At 36.1% G+C, this 22,284-nt stretch overlaps 1 protein-coding gene across 6 annotated transcripts; it reads right to left on the bottom strand.

Annotated features, from left to right (window-relative positions):
• Positions 1-534: 534 nt before the first annotated feature.
• Positions 535-22,066, bottom strand: Mtif2 (mitochondrial translational initiation factor 2). Of its 6 annotated transcripts, XM_087216362.1 has the most exons (16): positions 21,867-21,976; positions 21,415-21,504; positions 20,551-20,666; positions 18,088-18,313; positions 17,411-17,522; positions 15,295-15,466; positions 14,486-14,646; positions 13,371-13,547; positions 10,948-11,087; positions 8,657-8,781; positions 6,904-7,108; positions 6,189-6,441; positions 5,311-5,451; positions 3,225-3,389; positions 1,652-1,792; positions 535-731 (listed from the first exon to the last, which is right to left on the bottom strand). In XM_087216362.1, the coding sequence occupies exons 3-16, from the start codon at positions 20,598-20,600 to the stop codon at positions 559-561; spliced, it is 2,241 nt and encodes a 746-aa protein (XP_087072488.1). In that variant the 5' UTR covers positions 20,601-20,666; positions 21,415-21,504; positions 21,867-21,976; the 3' UTR covers positions 535-558. The 6 variants fall into 6 exon arrangements, with proteins under 6 accessions (XP_087072488.1, XP_087072487.1, XP_087072489.1 ...); XM_087216361.1 differs by lacking the exon at positions 21,415-21,504 and having other exon boundaries at positions 21,867-22,066; XM_087216363.1 differs by lacking the exon at positions 21,415-21,504 and having other exon boundaries at positions 21,716-21,932.
• Positions 22,067-22,284: the final 218 nt, after the last annotated feature.

Genomic DNA, 22,284 nt, shown 5'->3' with positions numbered 1-22,284 from the left:
TTCTCAATATTTTTAAAAAGGACCAGAAAGGCCTTAAAGCCCTTCAGTTCCTAGTACCACACATTTATACACAACTTCAAATTGCTGAATCATTCAGAAATACATTGTGAGTCCTTCTGAGACCTGTTGGCTGCACATTAAGGGAACATTAGTTATTCGTCAGTGTTGTGCATGAATGCATGGGGATTTAATATTCAGGATAAATCTGGTACCATATTTTGCCCATGAAGCTCAATTTAAAGGGGACTAAACTGATAACATTCAATGATGCCACTGATACCCTTTTTAGGTATTTGGTCTTTCCAGGATTTCTAATTGGATGCATCTTTTTCAGGTTTCCTATTTCTGTAGCAATTTTGACAAATTTTTTCTTTTTTTGGTACCAGAGATTGAACTCGGGACCTCATGTTTGCCAGCCAGGTGCTGTGCCACTGCTATATCCCTGGCCCCCTTGACAGTTTTTGTAATCTGTTACTGGTGAACTTTTACCTTCAAAAAAGGAAAAACTAGCTGCTCTATAAATAAAGCAAAATATTTAGTTGACATTTTAATGTAATTTTAAAATCCTGGATCCCAAGAAGTCTTAACTGGAACTTCCTTTTCTTCATAACAAACAATTTCATCTCCCACTTTAAATTCTATTTTTTCTTCATCTAAACTGAGACCACATTCCATCCTGGTTTTGATGACTGAAATATCATCTTTATGGTGTTTCAGTGAGGTTAATGAACCTTTAATTAAAAAAAAAAAACTTCAGGTTAGTATATTGACTCATTAAAGTACCTACTAATGGTGTGTAGTTTGGTTGTAAAAGGAAAATTACACTGAAATTCTTAGAAATTTTGCAGTGTTAAATGGAATTAAATAAAGTATCCTGTAAAGATGTGACTTGTAGCAAAAGATATAAATCTCCCATTTTAAAGATAAAGTAAGCCCAGCTTGGTGGCCCTACTAGTCCCTACTTGGAGGCTGGCTACCAGTAGACTGATAGAGGGAAGACCTACGGAACCCAAGATCTCCCCCTCAAAATAATGGCAGATTAAGACGTTGCAGAGGACAAGACTATAGTTAGGATTTAAATGGGAATAAACATAGGTAAAAGGTCAAGTTAAGAAAGAGGAAGAATGTAGAAGTGTAGGAGATGGAATTGGAAAGGTAGTTGGGGGCCAATTTGTAAAAGCTTGGCCTGTCAAGACTGGGAGATGAACAATCCTGGAGGAGTCATCAGAACTAGTAGGAGCCAGGCATGATGGCGCACACCTGTAATAACAGTCTGGAACGATGAAGCAAGAGGATCACAAGTTTGAGCCCCACTTGGGCAACTGAGCAACTTAGGGAGATCCTGTCTTAACATTTTTTAAAAAGGCTGGAGATGTACTTCAGTGCAAGGGTTCTGGGTTTAGTTCCCAGTTACCCACACCCACATGTGAAAGCAGGGAGGAAATCCAACTACAAAGCAGTTAAAAGTGGCCTGAACTAGGATTATGGGAGTAAAAGAGCAGATTTGAAAGGGCTACATAAGGTTTGGTGACTGGATATGAAACAGACATGGATTTTTTTTTTTTTGGTACCGGAGATTGATCTCAGGTCCTTGCTGCGAAACCACTGAGCTAAATCCCAGGCCCCAGACATGGATTTTGATGTTGCTTACCCTTCCAAATAGCATGTCCATTACGCATTAATTTAAATTTTTTTTGTCTTTCCAACTGTCCCTTTTGGACTCTGCAGCCAGCCACAGGAATTTTTTTTTTTCCATCTGTTACATAGAAAGTAGCTAATACAGAAGCCTCACCTTTAGGAAGAAAAGAACATTAATGTACCGAAAACTACTGGTTCTGAGAAATATATAATGCCTGACAATATACAGTGAACTTGAGATGGAGATGTAGTTTAGCACTTGCCTAACAGGGATGAAGACCTTGGTCTGACCCCAGCACTGGAGGGATAGTGGATGAGCTCATGCACAGAAAAAAGTCCTGATTTCTTTGCACCAACTTTATTTTCCTGACCAATAGTTAGGAATAACAGATGAAAATCCTTGGCTATTCCTGTCTGTTCCAGGAAAACCTAGCTTTCAGCTTTCATGTAAAATATTTTCTGGAGTAGATAACTATCATTTAACTGATTTATTTTTAAATCACTTCAATGTTTTTATATCCACTTCAGAGTACTAATTCTGTAAGTTTTTCCTCTGGAAATTAAAATTCCAACAGCACAACCTATAATTATCAGTTTTCTAGGGTATTACTTAAGTGGTGTTAGTTAATGGCATTTGATGTGTTTGCTCACCTCTAGAAACTCACATACAACTTTTTTAAATTGCTTAGTGGGCTGGGGATTTAGCTCAGCAGCATAGCGCCTGCCTAGCAAGCACGAGTTCCTGAGTTTGATCCCCAGTACCAAAAAAAAAAAATTGCTCTTAGTACAAGAACATAACCTCATTATGATCATGGAACCCTAAATTATATCTGTATTATGACCAAAAATGCAAAACCAAATACCATTATGAGGAAATACCAGATAAATTTAAAGTACATTCTATAAAGTTGATGACCTATATACACTGCAAAAATTTCAAGTTTAAAAAAAGATTAAAAAGATGACATATAAATATAACCTATGATCCTATGCTTAGTAAATGTACATGTTTTAGAGGCAAATGGGCACAATATCTCAATTTTTTAATTCATCCTTTAATCTGGACAAAGTTTATACAAGACTTTCAAAGTATTTTATATTTAAATATAAAGTAAATTTTCTTCTCAAGGTATATTTCTGTGCCAATCCCAGGACAAAATCAATGGCTCCTTTCATGACAAATTTTTTTTGGTACAGGGGATTGAACTCAGGACCTTGCACTTGCGAGGCACAAGGCAGAACAACTAAGCTGAATCCCCAGCCCTCATGACATTAAATCTTTATGCCTCCCATCCCAGTTGAATCTGTATTACCATTATCATTAGTTGTTCATATCTAAGCTTGAAAGCAAGTTCTTATTGCTTATTTCCCTTTGAATCTCCAGGGCTTAAACAGCACAGTGTGTTGTACAGGGCGTGTGTTTACAATATCCATGAGGTTAACATACATTCTCATGGTAGTTTTTTTTTTTCCCGTGGAATACAAGATTGCACTGGAAAAGTGAATATATTTCCCCTGACTATACTTTCAAGTGCTATTTACAGAACTGGAAGTATGTTTTAAAGTAACATTCAGTGAACACTCACCTACTGGGTGTTCTTCCACAGTGCAGGGCAATCTGTTGCTCAGTTCTCCCTGCAAATCTTCAATAAGACGGTAAATGATTTTGTGAAGTTTAATTTTTACTCCTTTTTTTGCAGCTGACTGCTGGATGACATTGCTTGCATTCACATTAAAACCATATATAACCCCTGGCAAGCAGAAATATAGTCAATAAAACAGCACAAATATTTGTCTTTCAAACAGAAACAAATCCAAATTATTTTCTTCTATGAAAATTAATCAACAATAGTCCCTGGGGAGATGAGAAATCTATTTTTTCTAGTGAAAACTAGTAAATTTTCAAATTACTGAAAGAATTTTATAAATTTTATTATGTCTTGTTTAATAAGGAAAATTTCTTTTGATTTTAAATCTGTTAATTTAAGAAACACTGAAAGTGTAAATAAAAAGACTAAATGTAATAGGTAATGTGAAATAGGAAGAAAAGGGGCAAAGGGGAAGGAAGTGGGAGGGCTAGGGGAAAGGATAGAAGGGAATGGGATTAATATGAGAAAATGGAAAAATAGGAACAAAATCTTTGTAAACAGGGAGGAATGGAGGGGTTGAAGGGAGGGCTGGGCAAGGGTGAAAAATAAGAACCAAGAGAGACTATGTAAAGGTGCAAATTTCCAATGATGAATGTCATTATATTGTATACCTAAAATGTACCAATGATTAGAATGAATAATCGATAATGTAAAATAGGAAGAAAAGGTCCAAAGGGGTAGGGGTAGTGGGAGGGGCAGGGGAAAGGAAAGAAGGGAAAGGAAAAATGATGAGAAATGGAAAAAATGGAAATAAGGTCTTTGTAAACAGGGAAGGGTGGAGGGCGTGAAGGGAGGGCTAGGAATGGGGAAAAAATAAGAACCCAGTTGCATTATGTAAAGGTACAATTCCCAATGAGAAATGTAATTGTGTTGTATACCTACAATGTACCAATAAAAGAATTTAATACAAAAAAAAAGAAACACTAGTTTCTTAACTAGTGTTTCTAGTGTTCTGTAAAGTACAAGGCAGTACATCAAAGATTTGATTTTTATAAGAGAAGAAAATTAAAAATGATCAGAGCGGAAATAATTATTTTAATAATTCTACTATTCAATTTATTTTTATTTCCTACAATTTTTGTGGTCTACACTTAGGTATCCAAATGGCCATAGATGCTTAAAAATAGTGACTGACTTTGGCCAAATTCAAAAGTTGTTGTAAGAAACAAAAGAACTTTCATGGAACTAAGCATTTTACCAAAGAACAAGTAATATGTTTAACTATAAATACTTGTGGAGAGAAACAAAAGCAAGACACACCTACCTAAAACAAATTTGCCCAAACAGTTTAACCAGGACTCAACAATCACTTCACAAGTCTTAGCATTATGAAATCCTTTAATACTGTCTACCTTACATATCATAGTGCTAAGCTAGTCAGTAACAAATATTCTGAAAAAGTATTACTGAAAATAACTTTCCAATAGTAGAAGTGATACCTACTTCTAATCAAGTCAGGTTATAAATTACGTCTTTTCTAAATGATTCATTAATCAACAATGCTGGTGCTTTTGTCATGACTCCCTTTATTGTGTATTGTAAGTTCAATTAATAAAGACAGTCCCTCCTGCCATACAGGCATTTAAAGTTTAAAAATTAGATTTATAGTTAGCAATGAACAAAAACAGCTAAAAAGTAAAAGACGAAGGAAAGTACTGATTAGGCTCATAACAGTGTGTGGTGCACTCAAAGTCTAAATTAATGAAAGATACAGAGAGAATCAACTTTTGCCTGGGTGGAGAATAAGGTAGTAATAATGCTTTAGAAAAAAAATAAATCAAGAAACACTACTGGGTCTTGAAATAGTTCCCCAAGGCTGCAGTAATCCATGACAAGTGGAGATAGGGCCTCAGTACTGCACATCCTATTCAGCCTCAACCGCTAGCTGGGACTGGACTGCAGCAGATGGACTGGACTCTGATGGGAATGTTAGATCTGATGAGCCAAGCAACAAGACAAAAGTAAAGGATTCATAACACAATCTAGGTAACACAGTTAAACAAGTAGGAACTAGAATCCTTACCATCAAATGTTTCAGCAAAGTTAACATCATTTTCATTAATATCACCTACTCCAAAATGTACTAATTCTAGTTCACACTCATGTGAAGCATCATAGGTATCCATTATGTCTAAAATGGCCTCAACAGATCCATCAACATCACCTAAATAAAGCAAAAGTTTAAAATTGGTAGGTTAAGTAGGCATTGACAGATACAAAAATGACAATGATCTATTCAAAGTTAAGATATGCAGCTGGGTATGCTGATGCCTGTCTGTGATCTCAGCACTTGAAAGGCTGAGGCTGGAGGATCACAAGTTTGAGCCCAGGCAGGGCTTCACAATAAGCTCAAAGCCAGACAGAGCAAGACTCTGTCTCAAAAAACAAAAGAGAAACAAGAAAAAATTAAGATATGTATGGCATTTACCACCATAACCACTTTTATTTAAGCTTAGCATTGTAACTATATAATAAAGTATATAGGAAAAATGTACATTTACACAAAATCAGCAAGAAATATGTTTACTCTGGAAAATGCCCCTCAAAATACTGAAATAATTTTCACTTAAATTTAAGGGTCCAAACTAATGGTGAGAATAAATACGTGTATTCAAAAAAGGAGCTGTAAAAAATTTAAAAATTAAAAAAAAAACAAAAAGGAAGCTGTGCTGGGCATGGTAGTAATGTCCATAATCCCAGCTATTCAAGAGGCTAAGGCAGGAGGACCACAAGCTCAAAGCCAGCCTGGGCAATTTGGCAAGACTCTGTCTCACAATAAAAATGTAAAAAGGGGTGGGTATGTAGCTCAGTGGCAGAGCATGTGCCTACTATGCATGAGTCCCTGGGGTTCCATCCCCAGAACCACCAAAATAAAAAACTTGTAAAATACTCAAAAGGTACCTTTAATAATTACATGAAGTACATTGGAATCTCTTTCTACTTTCTCTTTTGGCCTCAAGGGTCTTTGTTCTTTTCTTTCTAAATACTTTATAAATGATCTCTCCTTCCAAAGCAAAGTGCCATACTTCTCACGGGCTTTCCGATGTGCTTCTTTGTGTTCCTTTTGCTTTTCTTCTATTATTTTCAGGTCTTCTTTATTTTTCTCCTGCTCTTCTTTGTACTTCCTCCAGTCAATGACCTCCCGTGCCCTTGACTTTATGTCAGAGAAACTCATTATTTAATGAAAGACAAGGATACCTACTATGCTAAAGGCTTTGTGTTTTCCTCCATTATGAAATTAGTTTAACTCACATAAGAAACCACTAAATTTCTAAGTTTCAAGAAGCTTATAAAATCTTAATTTGGGAACTTTGTATATAATTGAAATGATTTAACTTTTTTTTTTTTTTGGTGCCAGGTATTGAGCTCAGGACCTTGCACTTGCAAGGTAGGTGCTGGAAACACTGAGCTAAATCCCCGGCCCCCAAATGATTTAACTTTTAACATTTTATCTCAAATTTTTAAAAAATTCTGTAAATTCTAATTGGCACAACTAGCCACCTCATGGCCCCTTATAAACTAGAATTATTCATTAGTACTAACATATTTATTTGATATAACATGAGACATATTTAAAATCATTATATCTAATATACAGGAATTAAGTATAATGTACCTCAGATTTGACTTCAAGAATTTCATCTCCTGCAGAAGGAAGGTCTTTCCAGCCTATAATTCCAACAGGCATGCTGGGATAGGCCTCACTGACTGTTTTTCCATTCTCATCAAACATTAAGCGTACTTTTGCCCAACTCTTTCCAGCAACTAAAATTGAGCCTTTTCTCAAAGTTCCTCTTTGAATTATAGCTGTTGTAACAGGACTAAAATGAATATAAAAGTATATTATTCTTAATGTCATAAGTAAGATATATAGTAATTGTACTTTCTTAAATAGAACAAAGATATCTTTATGAGGTTTAAAATATATATAAACCTAGGAGTCCACAGGGTTAATTCTCTTCTCAATTTCTCAGTTTTTGATGCTATAAAATATTTATAGGGGTGGAGGTGGTATAGCACAGAGGCAGAGCACTTGCCTACCATGTGTGAGGCCCCGGCACTACAAATAAAACAAAACAAAAAGTCATTTCTTCACAACTGCCAAGGTAAAAGCAACCCAAATGTTCATCAACAGATGAATGGTGGAGGTTTAAGTCTTTAATGGGTATACAATTTCAGGTCTGCAAAATGAAGAAGTTCTAGAGACCTATTGTACACCAATGTGAATATACTGCTTAACACCACTAAACTTTACACTTAAAAATGGTTAACACCAGTGAGGCACTGTGTTACACACCAATAATCCCAGCTACTTGAGAGGCTGAGACAGGAGGATCACAATTTAGAAGTCAGCCTAGGCAGCTTAATAAGATACTTTTTCAAAATAAATTTTTAAAAGGACTGGGGATGTAGCTCATTGGTAGAGTGCTTCTTAGCATGTATGAAATCCTGGGTTTAATCCCCAGTTTTGAAGAAAAAAAAAGGACAGATGGGAGGGGAAAAGAATTCTTGCAAGGTTATGGTAAGGGAAGTAAGAGAGGGTGTAGAGTATTCAGACAAAATCCTAATTAATTTTTTTTTGGTACCAGGAATCGAACTCATGACCTTGTGCTTGCAAGGCAGGCGCGATGCCACTGAGCTAAATCCCGAGCTCCCTAATTCACTTTCTATTCTACTAAGTCAGCTAAGTGACTGCTCAAACTTATTATTGCAGTGTATAAAGCAATGAGAAACCTCTCTTGATAACAGGTAGGGAAATTCAAGAACCTTCCTACATATTACATTAATCGGTAAAGTCATAAACATTTTAGAAATGCTAAAATGTAACAATTATTATTTCATCCCAACTTCTGTTTGTCTATGAGGCTTTAACAATTTAGTCAAATCAGTGGGAGAAAAAACAAACTAAATTACTTACATCATCTAAATATGACAGGATGTATACAGATAGTTGCTAAAGTCTACTCAATTTTATGTTCTGTATGCTAGTAAAATAAAATCTTTTCAAAAATACTTTGAAAATATTGTTCATGAATTAACAACATGCAATAATAATAATATATGCAATAAAAATAATAAAATGTTTGTTAATAATACAGTGGGCCCGTTACTTACAACTCGATTTGTTCCCAAGGGCTGGTTGTAACTCAAGTTGGTTATAAGTCAGTACAGCTGAGATAAGGATGTTTACCTGGGTACACACTATAGATAACAAGAGGCAAGTGAATCTTCCATTAACCTAATTAACTCAAGTTGTTTGTATGTCAGGCCAGTCATAACTTGAGGGCCCACTGTATATTGTTATATAATCAAGTCACAAAAATCATGAAACCAAATTATTAAAAAGGAGAATTTTAGTGCAGTCCTACCCTCTTCCTTTGTCTGTGAAAGACTCTATTACTGTTCCTTCCACTGGACCACTGGGATCTGCTTTCAATTCTAACATTTCTGCAAGAGCAATTGTTGCTTCTGCCAAAGCCATCAGATTCTCACCCTTTAACAACAAATATTAATATATTTTATTATCTGTAAATGTAAACACCAGAGTCAGAAAGCCAAATAATCTGACAGTTACACTTTTCTCTTTAAGCATTAACAGTTTGAATTACCCAATTAAAATAAGAAGAAAAAAATATAAAAAAATTTAAAAAGGTAGGGAGTTGGGTATGTTGGCACAAGCCTGTAATCCCAGCATTTAGGAAGCTGAGGCAAGAGGATCATTGCAAGTTTGAGGCCAGCCTGGGCTACACAGTGAATTCAAGACCAGTTTGAACTACATAGGGAGACCCTGTCTCAAAAAACCAACCAAAAAAATAAATAAACAAATAAATTAAAAAAGGAAGGGAGGAGAAAAGGATCAGGAAGAAACCCTTACCCAGGGACAGATCTTTTAAGGAACTGTGGGTATTTTAAAAAATATGTTGGCCATTGATATTTGTTAATACCCCTTCAGAAATACATTATTTATTCAATCTCTTTCTCTTCCATGTGCCTCTATGACTGTGTGTTTTTCCTCTCATTAACTTTCCTAGTGATGCTACTTGACATTTCTTTTATCAATTGAACAAGCCTTCATATCTATTATGTCATTTGATCTACTCAAGAATCTTGTAAAGGCCAGTAGTGGTAGCACATGCCTATAATCTCAGCACTTAGGAGGCCGAGGCAAGAGGATTGCTGCAAGCTCCAGGCTAGCCTGGGCTACATAATGAGTTCAAGACCAGCCTGGGCTACACAGGCAAGATCCTGTCTCCAAAGAACAAAAAAACAAAACAAAGCAAAAAAAAAGAATCTTGTAAAGTAAGTATCAAGCGCTACTTAGAATTATTAAATGAGGAGAAAAAGCACTGACTAGGTCCAGGCTGTAAGCCATGCTCCTTAACCACCTAGCTATGCAACCCTGAAAACTAACCTCACTTCCGTGGATCTCTTTTACATGTCCATGAAATGAAGAGGCAAGATTACATTATTATTTTACCTTTAATGATTTATGTTTACTAAGCTCCCTAGGGCTTCACAATCACAGAGCTGATGAATCGTGATAGAAGTAGAACTGATAGGCAAGGGATTTTTCCATCCCTCATGTCAGCTAAGTGATTTCGAATAGTTATTACAGACAATAGACAACTATGGAAAAAAAAAAACCAAACTAAATACTTTGCTTTCTCCCACTTATTCCTAATATTTATTTTAATTTTATAAAATGCTGCTCAAAAAAGCAGAGCTGGGGCCTGATGCAGTGGTACACATGCATAATCCAGCTACTAATGAGACTGAGGTGGGAGGATTGTAAATTCAAGTCCAGCCAGAGCAAAAAAGCAAAATATGGTCTCAAAAAAAAAGCAAAATCAATGAAAGAAAGAAACAAAACAGCAGTTGAAGTTGTTTCTTTGTGTGAAATAGTCTTTTATATCTTAGAAAAGAAGACTTCATCCTACTTCCCTGCCAACCTCTCTCAGTTCTCTGTTTGATAGGAATCATCTCTGGTTGGCCTTTGAAGCTCTACATCTATCAGCTCATCTGATAGTATCCTAGAAAAGGTGTTTTTAATCTTATTGTAGTAAGTTTGCCATCTAGCTTTCAGAGAGCAATTATAATTGAGATAAACTGGAGAGGTAAAATAAATTCCATTTAATGAATTTCAAAGGAAAAGAATAGTTTTACTACACATACAAACATAATTTCTAACCATGCTGGAGGTAACAAATTTAGAAAAATTAAAGGTATGGAAATACAAGTCCTTTTTATTACCAACTGAGTTCCTTTTTTGTTTCAAATAGCCTACTGTTATCCTATTCCCACATTGTTTACCATTTATTCCCTTTGTTCTAAATATCTCATGATTTAGAAAGCATTAGGGTTAGAATCAACTTTCCACAGATGAGTTATACTACTCTGAACTGATAACTGACCTCTCTGAGCCTAATTCCTAATGAGCCACATCAGGATAATACCAGCTTTGTCTGGTACTCAAAGGATTTTTTTTTTGGTATTGGGGATTGAACTCAGGACCTTGTGTTTCCAAGGCAGGTACAGTGCGGCTGAACTAAATCCCTGGACCTCAAAGGACTTTTTTTCCAACAACATAAATCATGTATTTAAAAATATGAGGCTAGAACTTGCATCTGAACACTTTCATCCCTGAGATGCCCTTATTTACCGTAAGTGCAGAAACATGCACTGCTTGAACATCACCTCCATAGTCTTCACACACCACATCATAAGCCAGCAGCTCTTTTTTCACTTTTTCAGGATCAGCCTCAGCTTTGTCACATTTGTTTATTGCAAGAACAATAGGAACTGAAAGAGACAAAGTTAAGAAGAGCACAAATGAGAGCACCTTCAATTCTAGGTACACACAATGAGTGACACCAGCCTGCTCTGGCTTTTATTCAGTGAACGTACTTATTTAACAAAAGGCTTAAAAAGCCCTATTCAGATTCATACCACCCCACTCTGCTCTTTACATATAAAGAAGGAATCCAGACAGAAGATATTAGGACTCCAATTATAAGGAGATTCTGAATTAATAACAGATAACTGACGTGATCATAAAAAATTATTTTGGGTAGAGAAGCCTATCCTTAAACCTGAATGTGAGATTGGAAATACACTGGTGATGATCTCCAGGAAAAAGAAATTAAGAAAAGAGTCTAATTCAATACCACCAGATAATTTGCCAATGGGAGGGTACCATATTGCACTTTTCTTTTAGGATTAATAGCACCCCTATTCACACACCTCGCTCAGTGATCAACATAGTAGAGAAATATATAATTATTAAGTGAATCAAAAATTCTTATAATCTGTTATTACTAAACATATCCTCTCATCAGTGATATCACAAAATTCTAGAAGATAATTCTAGTTGAGTTTCATTAATCTCTGCAATTTTCTCAGGGTCAAAGAAACTGAACAAGACACAAAAACATTTTCAATCTACACTACCACTATCAAAAAATGCATTACTCCCGAAGCCCAAGGATCTGAGTTCGATCCCCAGTACCAAAAAAAATAAATAAGGTACAAAAAATGTATTACAAGTTGACGAGCTTGAACTTAACAAAGACCAAAAGAATAGATGTAGAATACATAATATAATGCAATTCTCATCTCAACCAACTGAGAGGATCCATGTTAAATTTATCCCTCTCATCTTTATTCCATGTATTGCCTAGAATCATCAAGAGCGCAGCACAATACACAAAGGCAGTTTTGAAAAATTAAAAAGGAAAGAAAGTAACACTGGAAGCTAGAAGATGCAGACCCCAAATTCAAAAAAGTTACAAATTAGCTATGTAACTGTACGTAATTGGGGAGAGTTCTAGCTGCTAAAGTCTGGGTCTGTTTTCATGTTGTAAGATGAAAGAATTGGACATGATCAGTAACGGTCAACTTTTTTTTCCCCTGCCAACTAGGGTGGAGGGGTAAGGCTGGGATATGATACTCCATCAGGTACATTTCTTTGGTGGAGGCGGGTGTAACATACCAGAATAAGAATAAATGTAGGGAATGTGTGTGTGTGTGGTGTTTATTATAATTTTTAAATGAAAAAATAAAGAAGACGGCCAAGTGATTTTCCAAAAGTTTCAACTTTATACTGTTGACCTGAATAACTTATTTAAAAGAGATGAAAGAAAAGTTTCTCTTTAAGCCAAGTGTGGTGGCACACATGTGTAATTCCAGCACTCAGGTGGATGAGTTCGAGGCCAGCCTGTGCTACATAGTGAATTCAAGACCAGCCTGAACTGAATAGCAAGGCTCTGTCTCAGACCTCCCCTCCCTCAAAAGCTTCTCTTTAGAGAAGAATTCCAGATAAATGAACAAAGAATAACAGTATCACCTGTATCCAACTCCTAATGAATTTAGGTAATGGGAAAATAGGAGTTCATTATTCTTTCTTATTTTCCATCTGTCTAAATTTTCCATGATAAAAAGTTTTTTGGGTTTTTTTTAAATCATAGTATAGGACTGGGTATTTAGCTCAGGTTCTGGTGCCTGCCTCGCAAGCACAAGGACCCAAGTTCAATCACCAGTACCAAAAAAAAAAAAAATCACAGTATAAAATGTACAATAGATATTGGGAAATGGGAAGAAAATGTTCAAATGGGAAGGGGAACAAGGGAGGGGGAAGGGGGAAAGGAAGGAAGAGACAAGAAAAAAAAGGAAACAAAGCTTTTGTATATAGTGTGGGGTGGGGGAGTTGAGGGGAGGGGAGAATGGGAAGAGGTAGGATATATCATGTACAGGAGAAGGTCCTATGATGAGTGTTATCATTATGTATATCTAAAATGTACCAATAAATGTTTTGCTTCAAAAATAAAAGTCATAGTAGATGAAAGAGTTCTTGTCAAGCCCAAAGTTGAATCCTGCTACACTCCTCCCTTCATTTATATGTCTGCAGGAAAACAAACTATCTTTGAAGATTATCTATAAAACTGGTTTAACAATCCTAGCACTGCTGTGAAGACTGAATGAGCTACATGTAAGTGGATCCAAAATTGCAGCTTTATGTAGTAGATTCTTTAAAAAAATTTTGAAAAGCAACCTCCTTCCTGATACATGTAGTCAGCCATGCAATACCTTGAGCATCTCTGGCATGCTGAATAGATTCTACAGTTTGTTTCATCACTCCATCATCTGCAGCTACAACCAACACGACAATGTCAGTGACCTGAGCACCTCTGGCTCTCATTGCTGAGAAGGCAGCATGTCCTGGAGTATCCAGAAAGGTTATCTTTTCCCCAGAAGGTAGAGAGACTGTGAAAACAAATCCAAGAACACTAAGGACTCAAATGTGTACTTCTTTAACACAGAGCAATACAAACGACATTATCAAACACAATTCTTTAAAAAAAATTGTATTACTAGTATCTTAATCAGAACAACACAGATTGAAATTTATAATGAATACTTATAAAATACCAATGAGACATTCAGGGTTTTCTTTTCATGCAATAATTTCAAACTAAAACTCTTTATATTTCTAGAATATAGACACTTTCATAAATGTACCAATTGATATTCAATTTGGAGAGATAACAGATGAAATCAATAGCTGTATAAGCAGTTACCCTTACAATTAGCAAACCACAGCTAAAACTGCCCAGAGCCACAGAAAAGCAATTTAGTATGCAGTTAGTAGCTCAACATTTGAGTCCAACAACTGTAGGTTTAAATCCTGGCTTTGCCACTTTACTATGTACTTCAGGCAAGTTACTTAACCTGAAGAAGTCTTAGCCTCCTTATCTGTAAGTGGGAATATCAATACTTACCTCATGATGTTGTTGTAAAAATAAAAAGATGAAGCAAATAAGATGCTTAGCAAAGTGTTGGGCACATATTAAGTGCTTGGTAAATGATAGTTATTATTTAATTATTAATAGCAACATTATCATAACCTCGCATTGGATGTTGTATGACCTAATTAAATTTAGGCTCATTAAACCAAACTAAGAATGGACAATAATAAAAGCAGTGACATGATTTTCTTCTTATAGAAAGCACAAAATGACTTTTAACTAATTGCTCTACATTTTATCAATTCAATGGCTTTAAGCTGTAGCTTTGAATTTATATACTTTTATATAAATTTTATCCCTTTTACTTTGAATTTATATATTTCATATCATGACATTTGCTTAAAAAAATAATAAGTGGGGGTCCCAAGCATATTGTAAGGTAATTTATGTCCATACCAAGAAAGGCACCAATGTGCTGAGTGATGCCTCCAGCTTCCATTGCTGCCACTTGAGTTTTTCGTAGTTTGTCAAGTAACGACGTTTTCCCATGATCAACATGGCCCATTATAGTGACAACTGGGGACCTTGGGGTTAATAAAGCTGGATCTGCCTGTGGCCTACAATTAACAGCAAAGGAGTTTCATTTCTTAAATATAAGAAACACTTCTTAGTGAACTGGTTTGTAGTTATTTCTGCAAGCTACCATTAACAATAAAACCCAATGTTCAAGTTTGATTACATATAACTACTTTCCCCTTCTCTAGATATAGTGACTTGGGGCCGGGGATTTAGCTCAGTGGTTCCACTGCCTACTCTGCAACCGCAAGGTACCAAGTTCAATCCCCGGTACCAAAAAAAAAAGAAGTACATATAGTGACTTAAAACAGATTTAAAAATTTCCTATTTATAGTTGGTATCTTCATAGCAATGGGAAAAACTGAACCAAATTTTAAAATTCATACTAAAATATATACTCAGCATTTATGAAAAATAACCCTAGAGTTTTAAAATAACCTGAATATACTTTTTGTACTTGAAGCACTTTTTTTTGGTACCAGGAATCAAACTCAGGGCCTTGTGCTTGCCAGGCAGGCGCTGTACCGCTGAGCTACATCCCCGGCCCTGTACTTGAAGCACTTTGAAAAATAGTTTAGTCTATACTCACAGATCATTTTAATTAAATAAATTTTAAGCCAGATCTTCACATTAAGAAGTGTGACTTAAACTCTGTGGTCTTTTTCCTCTAGTGTATAGGTAAATTTTACCTTCTTACAGCATCTCTGTTTTCTCTAACTTTGTCTTGTTTTAACTTGCTCCACTTCAGCTTCATCCCTGCTTTCTTTATCACTTCTTTGATCCAGACTTCATCTAAATGTGAGTCTGCTTCTAGAGAATCTATGTCAACAGCAGTGTTCAATAAAGCTTCATACACCCAATCTGGTTGGAACCAAACAGAACTTTAGACACATAGGAAAAAATTTGTTTCCAGACTTTTAGTCACCCTACAAACATAAATTTAAAGAGAAGATATGAATGAAAGGCATCCTCAAGCAGAACCTTATACTAAAGGAACATCTTATTCACTGATAAGCCTTTAATAACAAGGCTCTCAAAAATTTTTTTTCCTGATTTATAGTATTTCTCAGTTTCTACAGTGGAAATACTCCAACCATGGCTGATTTCAAGATGCCAACATGAAGTCGATGACTTCAGAGATGGAAAGAGATGCACTGTAGCACACTATTATATAGTATTTCTATCATACAGCTAAGACAGGAATAACCTGAAGGTAATTAAAATAGGAAACAGGAAAAGGCAGTAAAATAATAGGGAAATAAAGTTTTTTGTTTTTTTTTTAAATATCTTTTTATTTTTTTAATTTTATTTATTTGTTTATTTTTGGTACCGGGGATCGAACTTGGGTCTTTGTGCTTGCAAGGCAGGTGGGGGAACCACTGAGCTAAATCCTCAGCCTGGGAAATAAAGTTTTGATGGGTTTCTACTACCTTCAAGATTTAATTTTTTAAAATGATTGTATTTAACAGCCTGCTAACATAATTTGTTAAGAGTTTAGCTTGTATCAGTTTGGACTTGTAAAGTGATACAAGCCAGCCCCAGAAAGCTACATGTCAACAGTAGCATAAGAAACTATCTCCTATTTATTTCCCAAATCTTTTCCCAAAAAAACACATTTTAAGAATGCTACAAGTCAATTTTCTATATGGATATGCTCAGAGAACTACACAACTCTTTCAAAACGTAAAAATTATACAGGTGGGGATTTAGCTCAGTGGCCGTGAGTTCAATCCCTGGTACTGGAAAAAAAAACCAAAAAAACAAAAAACCCATTAAAAATTATAAATACAATGCTGTTTTTAATAATGCTAAAAATCCCAAATAATCGTTACTACAGTTTTTCAACATGCTATCCTGAATTATTGAGGTAGCTGATAGAGTGATAATCTTTTCCCTTTTACATTACATGTATATGATTATCAATACATTATTGTATCTTCATCTGAAACTAAATATTTACATGTAGAAAAGTGCCCAACGGGCTAAGAGTGTGGCTCAGTGGTAGACTGTTTGCCTAGCATATGGGAGGCCCTTGGTTTGATCCAAAGCACCACAAAAAAATAAAAAATAACCTTCCAATCCCATAGAAGCCGGCTTCTTGGTGGGTGTGGTGGCACATGGCTGTAATCTCAGTTACTTGGAAGACTCAAAGCACTTCAGTTCAAAATATTATAGTTATTACTATACACATTTTTCTGTTAGCTTTACAGATACTGTCAAAATGAATGAAGCCCAGCATAACAGCTCACACCTATAATGACAGCTTCTCAGAAGGGCAAGGAATAAGAATTGAAAGTTCAAGGCCAGTCTGGGCAACCCAGTAAGACTTTGTTTCAAAAGAGTAAAAAAAAACCATTAAGGATGCAGCTTAGTGTGGAGCACTTACCTAGCCTGCACACAGCCCTGGGTTCCACCCTCAGCCCGATCCCACCCCCACTCCCACAAAAAAAAAGAAAGAAAAAGAAAATTTTAGAAAAGAAAGGGAAAGTAAAACACTATATGTCCCTTAGCTCAGAAACATTCTTTAGATTTATTTTAACAGCCCAGAAAAATCTCTGAAGAAAATAAAGTTTAATTCAGATAAGAAAATATTTTCCACTTTTATTAAAAGCAAAATCTTAGAAACCACATGTGCCAAAGAGCCAAGAAACTATTAGGATTTTTTTTACCTAAAGTAAAATGAGTAACTTAACAACTTCTTAAGGTGCTGGTTTAAGTTTCATCCCTCAAAGCCTTAATCTCATTGCAAATAAAATTCTAGGTTGTTCATGGTTTGTTTTTTGTTTTGGTAAATTCTCTGCTCACCTATGTCTCTTTCCATTGCTCTGGCCAATTCCTCAACAGTCATTCCAATCCATACTTCTACTTCTTTTTTAGATTTTGTTGAAGATAATTGAGATTTCCATGGTCTTTTTTCCTATTAAAAAGACAAATATAGGGCTGGGGATTTAGCTCAGTGGTTTCGCCGCCTGTCTTGAAAGCACAAGGTCCCAAGTTTGATCCCTGGTACCAAAAAAAAAAAAAAAAAAAAAAAAAAAATTCAAAAAGACAAACATATAAATAAGAAGAGAAAACTTTAAGGGACAAGGGCTGGGGATTTGGTTCAGTGGCACCACGCCTGCCTCGCAAGTGCAAAAAAAACACAAAACTTTAAGGGACAATTTATTCTGGAATATCTATTACAAGTATGGCTATTATTTCTACCAACAAACACTCCCATAAGTAGTTAAACCTTCAATTAAAATTAAAATTCCTGTATCCTTAATTCACTATATTTATCTGAGTAATCAAATTTATCAGCATTATTACGGAACAACTAACCAGAATTTCCCTTCCTCACAAAGATCTATTGCTTGGAGTATAATATTAAGTAATAACAATTCCATAAAAGACAAAATACCCAAAATGGATTTCTACTTGTGGTTCTAGACACTTTCATATCAGACCAAATAATACAGTAAGTGACAGAAATTTATAACTACCTTCTCTGTTACTAGAAGCCTATATTGAGATAAAGCAGCCCCAAGGAACACATCTGTCTGCCAGGGCCAGGCATACAGCTGAGCTGCCCACACTGCGGAAGGAGACAAAAACCCATGTCTCCACTGTGCTAACATTCTTCTCTGATCTAGGCTGTGTAGTTGCCTAGAAATCATGTGAAATCGTAGCAAGTTTTCCAACTTCAGCAGCTTCTGGTTCATGTTTCTCCTAGGTACAAAAAAGATTTTAATATTTTAATCACATTACCAAATATTAATTGAATATTTACTACAGTACATGCAAAGCACTGTACTATGTACTAGAGCACAACAATGAATATAACTGGGTTCTTGCCCTGAAGAGCCACAGCCTGGTCAGAGCGACAGGATTCCATGCCAATTACTCTCCAGTTAATAGGTATTATTATTTTTTTTAAAAAATAGGTATTATTATTGTTCATGTTACTATTATGACAGGACTGAAATACAATAGAATGCAACTTTATAAATGGTTCTTTTTCCCCCTCTTGAAATTCTAACTAAATCACAACTGGAGTGTATTTTCCAAAATATGATTTTGAATTCATCACCTCTCTGCTAAACACCCTCCAATGGCTCCCCATTACCCCAATTTAGCGTGCAATTTCATAACATGCTATAAAAGGATTCATTATCTACCCTCTGCTAACCTCTCTCTTCATTTCTTATACTTTTATATAGTCTCTCTACTCCTACCTCCCAAGCTTTTGTTGTATTGATCCACCTATAATCTCCAATCATTTGTCATCTCATTTCTAAACCTACATATATCCTTCCTTTAGCTGGAACTGTCTTTCACCTCTTAACACTTTTCCCTCTACCTCATTCCCCTACAAAAAGGTGCTTTATCGTGAGTGGGAAGAAGGGATAGTCACTGGATAATGCCTTTTGAATATTATTCTTAGAATGAAAGAAGAGTTATTGAGAAAACTACAGAGTTCATTAGTAATACAGTTCTTTCCCTCCCAGAGTCCTGTATTTGCTCTCAACACTGCATTTCTACAGCTTTGATTTTCATGTTTTCTCCTTAGGAAATTATTTCCTAAGTACCATATGCCAGGCATTATGCTTAATGTTGTTGATGCAAAGGTTAATAAGCCAAAGTTCCTTCCACAAGTTCACTGTCTTTAAAGTTTATCAATATAAAGATTCTCGATCACAGCAGACACAGTGACTAATTACAACCCAGGGTAGAATTTTCATTGCAGAAGCATGCACAATTATTTCCATAAAATGTAGTCACTTCAACATTTTGTTTTTAAAGGAGATTAAGTTTTCAAATAATAGATATAGGCCATTAGACTATTCAGTATACTTTCTTTTACTCACTAGTCAGAAATAACCTATGCTGGGCATGTAGCTAAGCATGGGGTCCTGGGTTAAATAAGGAAGGAAGGAAACAAGGAAGGGAGGGAGGAAAGGTGGGCAAGCAGGCAGTGGGCACCTCATTTTTTTAAATATTATTTTATTGGTACATTTTAGGTATACAATATAATGACATTCATCACTGGAAATTTGCACCTTTACATAATCTTAGTTCTTATTTTTTCCCCCTTCCCCTGCCTTCCCTTCAACCCCTCCATCCCTCCCTATTTACAAAGACTTTGTTTCCATTTTTTCATTTTCTCATATTAATTCTATTCCTTTCTTTCCTTCCCCCTACCCCTCCCACTTCCCCTTCCCCTTTGCCCTTTTCTTTCTATTTCACGTTATTTATTATACCTTTTACTCCTTATTTACACTTTCAGTTTCTCACACTAGAGAAACTATTCAGTATTTACACATGTGTGTCCTATTTATTTCACTTAAGAGTATCGTCTCAATAGGGCACCTCATTTTTAACTACTTACTGTGTTATCTTTTCAAACCTTTTCTCTGTGCTAATATCTATTCTACTCACAAAAATGAAACCATATTATGTTTTATAACTTGTTCCATTAAAGAATATATTGTGATTGCTTTATATCATTAAACATTACTCAACATTATAAAACAAGGAATAAAAATAATGAAATATTTCAATGTGGTTAATTACATAAAGCTGCCTTAAACAAAATTCTAAACTTTTACCTTGTCTTAAAATGTAACTGTTTTGTGGCATTTTTACAATCTGCTTATATTTTACAGTTATACAAATGTATTTACATATATCACATATATTATTTATATATTTATGTTTTCTGTCATATGTTCTTTAAAATTATTCAGAAATAATCATAGTTACAAGATAAGACCAAAGAAATTGAGGTTCTGGGAAAGTGAGCTCTGCTACATAATTGGACATTAAATTAAAAATTAGATGTTATATTTCAAATAATCTTCTTAAAATGCATTTTTTGGTCCTGACATAGTTAATATATTGAATGATTTCTTTAAAAAAGAAAAGAAATGATAACTGGAAAAGGCACAGCATCATGAAGAAAGTACCTGACTCGACAACAAAAGAACCTTGGAACACCCGCTGTGGCATACACCATCAGGTGTTACTATGTTGATTGACTGAGCATGTCACTTCTTTTCCATGGGCCTCATTTTGCTGATCTCTGTAAAAAGAAATTAAAGTGTTTTAATGCTTGTCCTTCCTACTGTAAGGCCCTAAAAAGAAAATAAGATGATGTATGTACTTAATCACCAGCTGTTTTAAACTATATCATGTGTTTTTCATTTATAGTTTATATGCTTTGACGATTCATTGCTTATAGGTTAGAAATATTCACAAGTCACTATCTTGTTTAAAAATAATTCTGAGGTTTTTGCATGTATATTTAACATAGCACTTTACCTTAAAAGAGTTCATCAAATATAGACAAAAGAATTTAGGGCCGGGGATTTAGCTCAGTGGTTTTGCTACCTGCTGTGCAAGTGCAAGGACCTGAGTTCGATCCCCGGTACAAAAAAAAAGAATTTAACCTACTATAAAAAAAAAAAAAAGCCTTCATTAAACACTTAAAGAACTGCATATGTCAAAAACCTTATTTAGGTACATGTCCCTTATCTACAAGGTAAAAAATGCTCAGGGAGCATAGGATTCCCTAGGAAATTATTTTCAAATGAATCTGAAACCAGATTTGTCAAGGGCTCAGATTAATGGGAGAGGGGGAAGAGGCCTACAGGAAATTAATCAAAGGACAGAAACATAAATGAGACAGGAATTTTTAAAAGACACATTGGAGGCAACAGGTACCAGTCAACACTGGAACGAACCTTTGTTGTTACATACCCAAGCCCCTAATTTTACAGAAAAGGAGACTTAGGATCAAAAGGATCAGAAAGAATTCGCCAGCATCGTACCGCTAGTTAATGGCGCTCGGGACTAGAACCTAGCCTTTCTAATTCCCAGTTCAGTGTTGTTTCGCTGCAAGGATATTCTTGTCAAGGAATCTGGGAGAAAGAAAGAAAAAAAAAAGGATGTTGGAAATACGTAGTTGCGTTGGTGGAAACGCTGAGGTTGAAAGCCTTAGAAGTTCTCTCTAAGGAAAAAGTCGGTGAAGGTGGCCCGCGAGGCGGCTTGGGACTTAAAACTGGAGCGCAAAAAGCCAGGGGACGAGGAGGCTGGGCGGGGAGGAGCCGGCGCTCGGGGAGAGCAACCCACCGGCTTCCGAACACGGGGGTCACACCGGGGTGAAGGGATTCTTGGAAAGGTTTCCCGGTGAGTGGAACTGAATCCGCGAGACCTGTGGCATGACACTTAAGGCCAAATATCACACGCCACCCGACGACCTTAGCAGAGCAACCACACTCACTTAGCTCCTACGTGAAGTCCCCGGCGCCTCGTTTCTGTTTGCCGCAGGGATCAGCTTCTGGGCCCGGAACTGTCGATACGTCGGTCCGTCCCACAGACTGTCCGCGTTACAGCTTCCGGTCCCCCGAAGCGGTTCCTCCCCAGATTCGGAATAGGCCTCTCCTCCAAGGGTGACGTTTTGCTGGGAGTGCGGTGTTGGGCCAGTGGGTGGCCTCCTCCCTTCATTTATCCCGTCTACAGGTCCTACCCCAGCACACACCGTTTTTGCAGCCCTGAGGATTGGACCCAGGGCTTCGCGCACGGTAGGCAAGCGCCCTACTACTGAGTTACTTTTTTTTTTTTTTTGGTACCGGGGATCGAACTCGGGACCTTGAGTTTGCGAGGCAGGCGGCAGAACCACTGAGCTAAATCCCCGGCCC

This window comes from Heterocephalus glaber, unplaced genomic scaffold, assembly GCF_053883595.1.
Source record: "Heterocephalus glaber isolate CG9 unplaced genomic scaffold, H.glaber_assembly_v1.0 deba00001457, whole genome shotgun sequence".
Classification (NCBI taxonomy): Eukaryota; Metazoa; Chordata; class Mammalia; order Rodentia; family Bathyergidae; genus Heterocephalus; species Heterocephalus glaber.
The sequence above is the reverse complement of the archived record's forward strand: the minus strand, read 5'-3'. Positions and strand labels throughout refer to the sequence as shown.

Bases quoted from the DNA above. Each gene is read 5' to 3' on its own strand.
- Mtif2 (XM_087216361.1), bottom strand. From the start codon at position 20,600: ATGGTGTATGCCACAGCGGGTGTTCCAAGGTTCTTTTGTTGTCGAGTC. The intron at 5,452-6,188 runs GTACCTTTTGAG...TGCTTTATTTAG, and splicing joins ACTTCATGTAATTATTAAAG to GTGATGTTGATGGATCTGTT. The intron at 732-1,651 runs GTAAGCAACATC...TTTTAATTAAAG, and splicing joins TGGACATGCTATTTGGAAGG to GTTCATTAACCTCACTGAAA.